A 7,706-nucleotide genomic window follows, 5' to 3' on the forward strand; every position below is an offset into this window, starting at 1 on the left:
TAGTAGTCAGGTTAGATTAGTGTAGGTTTATCTTTCCCTTAGTTGCCTCTTTTCTTACTTATTTGAAATAAAAAAATTGTTAACCCTTTACCAGATGCGTTAGGTGCTACCTTTTCATGGCCTTGACATCAGTGTAGCAGAAAGTTTTAGTATGACATTTGTGTCCTATGCTCGCTATCCCCAGGCTATTGAGGTTTAACATGCCAGCTACCCGTGTGCTAACTTGGTAAGTATCCACCGTGTGGGAGAGCCACCATTGGTAGTGTGCATAGATCATCAAGATTTGGGGTTGGTATGTATCCTACTTCACAAAGAGTGCTTCCAGAGTTGATTTTGTAGGTAAATAGATAGGTCGGACAGCATTGTGAAGTTCAGGGAGAGCTTTGTAGATGAGTATTTGTTCACACTCTTGTCTTGTTGCTGTCATTGCTGACCTACATCATGTGTGTACTGCTTGAGCATGACTTTCCTTCATGGTAGTATACGCTGTAAGGGTGATTGATGCAGTGTAATTTGGTTAACATTCCTTTCATTTTACAGCATAATGTATTGTGTTAGTATCGCAAGGTGCCTACATTTCTCATCCACCATTAGTTGTCTAGAATAGCTATGGATGGGTCCTCATTCTGTCCAACACAGCATGATTGTGTGTGCTTAGTCCCTACATCAGTTATTTTCCTCAGTCTAGTAAAGCTATGATGCAATCCTGGCCACTGCACAGATGTTTCAGTAGACATGAAGTCAGGACAGTAGTCTAGAGAATCAACATGGTTGCCACACAGCCACTTTGGAGTTATGTACTGCACAGTTGAAGTGTGAAATGACACAGAGACACAATTGGTGTGCAAGTGATATTTATTTTTAGGTGGAGTAGTGCAAAAAGTCCATTAACAATGTTAGGTGAGTCCGTTCTGGTGCATTCTTAAATGGTGATCCTATTTACAGGGTGTGGATGATGCTCCTGACATGCTGGGTTGATGTCACAGACGGTGCAGAGGAACAGGAATTGCCAAATGGTAGGAGAGAAACATTTACAGCCAATGTGGACAAGTTAAACAGTAGATTGCCGAACAGTCATTGAGGGTAGTTGGAGTGAGGCTGGCATGTGTCAAAACGTAGGACCTTGGTCAGAGTGGGGCATGGTGCAGGGACTAGGGCTTCCGGGTACTCTTGCGTGTGAATGTTATCTGTTCCATGTCTTCTTCTTCTGATGTGTGTGTTGCCTGGTGTGTCCTTGTTGTTGTTGGTTTTGAAGGGGCAACACACACCTCAGTGTCAGAAGACATGGAGGCAGACATCCCGGGGGCTGATCCCTGTCCAGTTATGAAGGGCAGTACTGCAGCAAGGAGAGCGTGCTGGTTTTTCAGAATGGCAGCCACATCCCGATGGTAGGCAGCCAGGTCTGCCCTGAGGGGTTCGATGTTGCATTCGTGCACACACTGACTGGCTTGCTGTTGGAGTTGTTTGGTCAACTGTATGACAGCTGTGCAGATTGCCTTCTGTGTTACTAAAAGTTCCTCCAACAGCGATGTTCTGGCTTGCATTGCAGCTGCCTGATCAGCAGTTGACAGCATGCACGAACGCACCCCCTCAAGGCTGGCTGCCATAGTTTGCATCCCCACCCGCACCTCCTTGGCCAGCTCCCGCTGGACCCCAACGACTGTTCTTTCGAAGCTGGTGCCAGTGTCGTCAGAGTCCTCAGCTGTGTTGGAGCTGGCAGGTCTTACAATTGGGGTGGCGGGTGGTTCTACTGTGGTGGCTGCTTCATCTTGGCTCCTCCTTGTTACTGAAGGGGGGGTTTGGAGGCTTTCGAGGACCATGTCAATGGTCTCTTGTGTGAGGTTGATGTTCTCGTCATCCATGTCATCAGGGAACTCATGGACAGGCATATCGGCAGGAGATCCGTGTTCCTCTGCAAAGAAACAGGGTACAATTAGTGTGTCTGTGTTGAGATCATTTAGCACTAAGATACAAGCCTTTGGATGCCTTTACTTTGTACTCTGATTTTGTCTTGGTATCTGCTGTCTGTCATAGGGCATTGTTGTAGGCCTATGGCCCACCTGTGTGTCACATATATGATATGGAGCTATCAGACATGCCTGCCAGGACATCTCTACAGGGAGTGCAGAATTATTAGGCAAGTTGTATTTTTGAGGATTAATTTTATTATTGAACAACAACCATGTTCTCAATGAACCCAAAAAACTCATTAATATCAAAGCTGAATATTTTTGGAAGTAGTTTTTAGTTTGTTTTTAGTTTTAGCTATGTTAGGGGGATATCTGTGTGTGCAGGTGACTATTACTGTGCATAATTATTAGGCAACTTAACAAAAAAAAATATATACCCATTTCAATTATTTATTATTACCAGTGAAACCAATATAACATCTCAACATTCACAAATATACATTTCTGACATTCAAAAACAAAACAAAAACAAATCAGTGACCAATATAGCCACCTTTCTTTGCAAGGACACTCAAAAGCCTGCCATCCATGGATTCTGTCAGTGTTTTGATCTGTTCACCATCAACATTGCGTGCAGCAGCAACCACAGCCTCCCAGACACTGTTCAGAGAGGTGTACTGTTTTCCCTCCTTGTAAATCTCACATTTGATGATGGACCACAGGTTCTCAATGGGGTTCAGATCAGGTGAACAAGGAGGCCATGTCATTAGATTTCCTTCTTTTATACCCTTTCTTGCCAGCCACGCTGTGGAGTACTTGGACGCGTGTGATGGAGCATTGTCCTGCATGAAAATCATGTTTTTCTTGAAGGATGCAGACTTCTTCCAGTACCACTGCTTGAAGAAGGTGTCTTCCAGGAACTGGCAGTAGGACTGGGAGTTGAGCTTGACTCCATCCTCAACCCGAAAAGGCCCCACAAGCTCATCTTTGATGGTACCAGCCCAAACCAGTACTCCACCTCCACCTTGCTGGCCTCTGAGTCGGACTGGAGCTCTCTGCCCTTTACCAATCCAGCCACGGGCCCATCCATCTGGCCCATCAAGACTCACTCTCATTTCATCAGTCCATAAAACCTTAGAAAAATCAGTCTTGAGATATTTCTTGGCCCAGTCTTGACGTTTCAGCTTGTGTGTCTTGTTCAGTGGTGGTCGTCTTTCAGCCTTTCTTACCTTGGCCATGTCTCTGAGTATTGCACACCTTGTGCTTTTGGGCACTCCAGTGATGTTGCAGCTCTGAAATATGGCCAAACTGGTGGCAAGTGGCATCGTGGCAGCTGCACGCTTGACTTTTCTCAGTTCATGGGCAGTTATTTTGCGCCTTGGTTTTTCCACACGCTTCTTGCGACCCTGTTGACTATTTTGAATGAAACGCTTGATTGTTCGATGATCACGCTTCAGAAGCTTTGCAATTTTAAGAGTGCTGCATCCCTCTGCAAGATATCTCACTATTTTTGACTTTTCTGAGCCTGTCAAGTCCTTCTTTTGACCCATTTTGCCAAAGGAAAGGAAGTTGCCTAATAATTATGCACACCTGATATAGGGTGTTGATGTCATTAGACCACACCCCTTCTCATTACAGAGATGCACATCACCTAATATGCTTAATTGGTAGTAGGCTTTCGAGCCTATACAGCTTGGAGTAAGACAACATGCATAAAGAGGATGATGTGGTCAAAATACTCATTTGCCTAATAATTCTGCACTCCCTGTAGGTGTTGATTTGTAATTATTTTGGAATATGCATTTTTTTGTCCTACTCCTCTCTCGGTGTTTCACTATTGTTATGGAGGGACATTTGTTTGGGTTGGCTCTCATTATCCTACATGTGATTCTTGGCTTTCTAGGCAGCAGGATAGCTAATGGTGTGGGGGACTAAGTTTGACCCACTTGTAAATAACTCTGTCACCCAGATATTGTATTTAGCTCAGACAGACTAGCAGTGCCTCTGGTCTCCCACAACAGAGGAATGTTTAGAAGTCCAAGCCCATGACATCTTTGGGACTTCTCAGGGAAGTGGTGGTCACTCAGGTCCTACACATTTCTATCTTTTCCGGTATGTTCCCATACACAAATGACACAGACAGTATTTGTTGGATATGAAGTTTCAGTGTTCAACTGACTTGTAGGAATTTCGGTGTGAGCCCCAATAACCAAAACAATACACACAGTTAGAACTGAAATAGTCCGCAGGAAAGTAATACATTGGTACACAGCTATCATGGTGCCTAACAGTTTCTACTCTCCCTCTGCTTGTTCTATATATAGCACTGCATGTTAAGTTTGGAGCTTGTCTGTCTGAATCACAGGGGAGACATCATCCCTCATATCAGAGGAATGGGCTGGGATCTGGTTGTGCATCAGCAGCAAGGCAGGCAGCATCTAGATGTGATTTTCTGTTTGTAAACTCCCCCATGCGTGTCTTGGGACGAGGAAGTGAATTTAAAAGACATATGTCATGGTGATGACAAAGTTTCCCTACGCAGGAATGGCAAACCTTAACCCCTACCACATCTATCATCAACGAACCAGACGGTATCCTTGACTGGGGCACAGAGTGAATATGTTCTGGCAAACTCCAGTGCAGAAGTAGGCAAAACAGGGTGATTTGACTAATTGCCAACACCTTAGGACTGACTATTTGCTACATTAACTGATAGGAAGGGCAATGAGATTCATTTAGTGCAAAGTGCTCTGAGGCACTTAGATGTGAGCAAATGAGTATAAGTACATTCAGGGTAAGATGCACAAAGGCCTCCAGCCTGAGGCTATTGCGCAAAGTATACGTTTCACTTGCCACGCTACACTTTGACTGACTGTGGGTGTTGTGACTGCCCTGCCAGCACACTTGCCTCACAGGCCCTGCACCATACACTTTTTATTCACATTGCATGATCTGTACATGTTAGGTGGCATGACCTATGTATGTCAATGTTAGGATGTGGTATGGATGTAAACATTGTTGATGTTTGTATCTGATGGGGTCTCGTGTGTCTTACTGGATTGGCTTGTTTATCGTATGAATGTCCTATTTTTTGGTTAGACTGTGCAGATGTGTTTCATTGACCAGTTGCCTGTGTCCCCTCGTCAATGTTGTTGTCTGAACAGTATGACATTTGTGATGTAGCATTGTTAGGCAGGCACGTGAGGGACCCTGATGTATGCAGCATGTGTGTGTCGTTAGTGCTGTGTGGCTCCTATTGCTGTTTACTTAGGCTTATGTATGTGTCAGTTATGGACATTCGGCATTTAAGTGTACTGGTAGCTTTGTCTTATTTCTAGGAGTAGTTGCAGATGTCATCCTCACCCCCTAATTTAGGAATGTATGTTCCAGGGTGGGGTTCCTGCCATTTGGTACTATAGCTGCCCAGAGATGAGAGGTGTTATTGTCAACTGTGGTGGCAGTTAAGTTGCAGTTGTTGTATTTGCTACTGCATTACAGGTAGGGACCTAGTTGATGGGGAATAGTTTGTGCAAAACAAGTGCCTGGATGTGGATTCTGGGTAGTGTCCTTCCCACCTGTCACTGGTTTCCCTTGACTCTCTTGTTGTAATTACAGGATGTCCCCATGGGACTGTAGTGGTGGCAGTATTTTGTCGTGGCCCGGCTATGGTCAGTACTGGGCATTCCCCCCTGCCGTGCCCCTTTCCCCATGCCACTTCATATATGTGCTAAGTTACATGCATTGTGTGGTAGGTATCCCCCCCCTGCTTACAGTCCCCATTATTGCATTGTAATTCCCCATGCGACTTACCCTGCATGTGCGTAGTGTCGTGGTAGTCTGCGCTGTCCAGTCCTTGTATCCCTGTGACGATCTCCTCTGGGATGACGGCTGCGACCATCTCCTCCATGTGGTCCAGAGCCTCCTGTTGTGCTGGACTCCCCCCTCCAGTCTGCATTGCTGCCTTCCTGTTCCTGGCCATTTTCTCTTTGGTCCTACGTTTACAGTCATGCCAGCGTTTCTTACACTCGGTGACTGTCCGGCGTTCTTCAGCCACACTGTTTATCTTGTCCACAATTTCTTTCCAGATGGCCTCTCTCCTACTGAGTGGCAATTTTGAGGATATGAAAAGTTGGTGCTGGTGTTCCGTCACCTCTTTCACCAGGATTTCCTGCTCCTCTGCACTGAAGCGACACTTTCTTTTTTTCTTTAACATGTCCTGGTTCCTGTGTGCTTCCTCCTGGCTGGGTCCTGGTCTGCTCTCATCCTCCTGGGGTCTGTTGGGGCATCTGGGATCCATTTTGGGTCTCCTCTCCTGTCAGTGCAGTTTTCGCGCAAAAATGTCACGCAATAGCGTGAAAAAAAACGGCGTATTCACGATAGCGCTGTCGTAAATCGACCCACAGTGATTTGCGTCACTTTTACGTGGGTTTGCCTTACGACAGACCGATGCTGTTTGCGTCACGAAATAATGACTCCCACCTGTTGGTTGCGCCGCCGTACGTCAAAGTATAAATTTGACGCCCGAATGGCGCATCCAAATGGCGTTAGACGGCGCAAATTTTTTTGACGCAAAACTGCGATGGCGCAGTTTTGCGTCAAAAAGTATAAATATGGGCCCAGGTATTGCCACTGACATGATGATGTACACAGCAGTAATGTCACACCAATGCTGCCCATTCCAGGGTCTACCCAATGCCTGCGTCACAATAGCTGCAATATCACCTTTCAACATCTCAACTCTCACACTTCCAAGACTACAGCATTGAGTGGGAGGATATATGTGTGTAGCAAGTGAAACACACCTGCACAGTCAGAAGAGCAAATGGAACACTGCTAGGACCATCAGTGCAATCCAATGTAGCACACATTGCTCAACATCAGCAGTACACACTACCAATGCTGACACCTGTATTGTGCCATGCCAATGCTATACATAGTACATGCTAGGTCTCTGCAACATATAGGTGGATGTGAAATATCAGAGACTGGGTCACTTCCAGATTGCGAAGTGTGGTGGAAGTGCCATCAGAACACCCACAGCCATTGCAAGGCCACACCATGATAATGGAAGCAGACGGAGGGTTGAGTAGGACGACAGGTGGCAACATACAACTTGGCCAGAACATACACCTAGAGGATGTGAGGCTCACATTTCACCAAACTGCCCACACTACATGTGACATGCATGTGGGGCATAGGATTGGGAGACTGCTAATCTTAATGACAGGAACAATGAACAGGAACCAAGAACACAATGTGCAACTAATAGGAGCTCAGGCATGTCACATTACAAATGCCACAACACAGACACACTAAATGTACCCTATCCCATTTCAGAGGACACTGGCTCTCCGGGAGATATGCCTGTCCTGGACCTCCCTGATGACATGGATGACGAGCTGACAACCATCAGTCCAGTCAGCAGATCCTCCATGGTGTCCTTGGAACCCTCCTGACCCCACCTTCAGTGACAAGGAGGAGCACAAAAGTAGCAGCCATCACAGAGGACCCACCCATCACCACAATTGTACGACCTGCCAGCTCCAACCCAGATGTGGACTCTGAGGACATTGGCACCAACTTTGAGACGAGTGTAGTTGGAGTACAGCGGGAGCTGGCCAGGGAGGTGCAGGTGGGTATGCAAATTATGGCAGCCAGCCTAGAGGGGGTGCGCTCGTGCATGATGTCAACTGCAGAACAGGCAGCAGCCATGCGAGGGCTAACTACAATCATGCATGAACTTGACAAAAGTGTGAAGGAAATCAGCACAGCTGTAAGAGAGTTGACACAACACCT

General features: G+C 46.2%; 1 protein-coding gene across 1 annotated transcript; it reads right to left on the reverse strand.

The window, feature by feature from the left end:
* Window positions 1-837: 837 nt before the first annotated feature.
* On the reverse strand, window positions 838-5,966 carry LOC138297414 (uncharacterized). Its single transcript, XM_069236778.1, has 2 exons — window positions 5,721-5,966; window positions 838-1,912 (listed from the first exon to the last, which is right to left on the reverse strand). Exons 1-2 carry the CDS (start codon window positions 5,887-5,889, stop codon window positions 1,152-1,154), a joined length of 930 nt encoding a protein of 309 aa, XP_069092879.1. The 5' UTR covers window positions 5,890-5,966; the 3' UTR covers window positions 838-1,151.
* Window positions 5,967-7,706: the final 1,740 nt, after the last annotated feature.

This window comes from Pleurodeles waltl, chromosome 5 (genome assembly GCF_031143425.1).
Source record: "Pleurodeles waltl isolate 20211129_DDA chromosome 5, aPleWal1.hap1.20221129, whole genome shotgun sequence".
Classification (NCBI taxonomy): Eukaryota; Metazoa; Chordata; class Amphibia; order Caudata; family Salamandridae; genus Pleurodeles; species Pleurodeles waltl.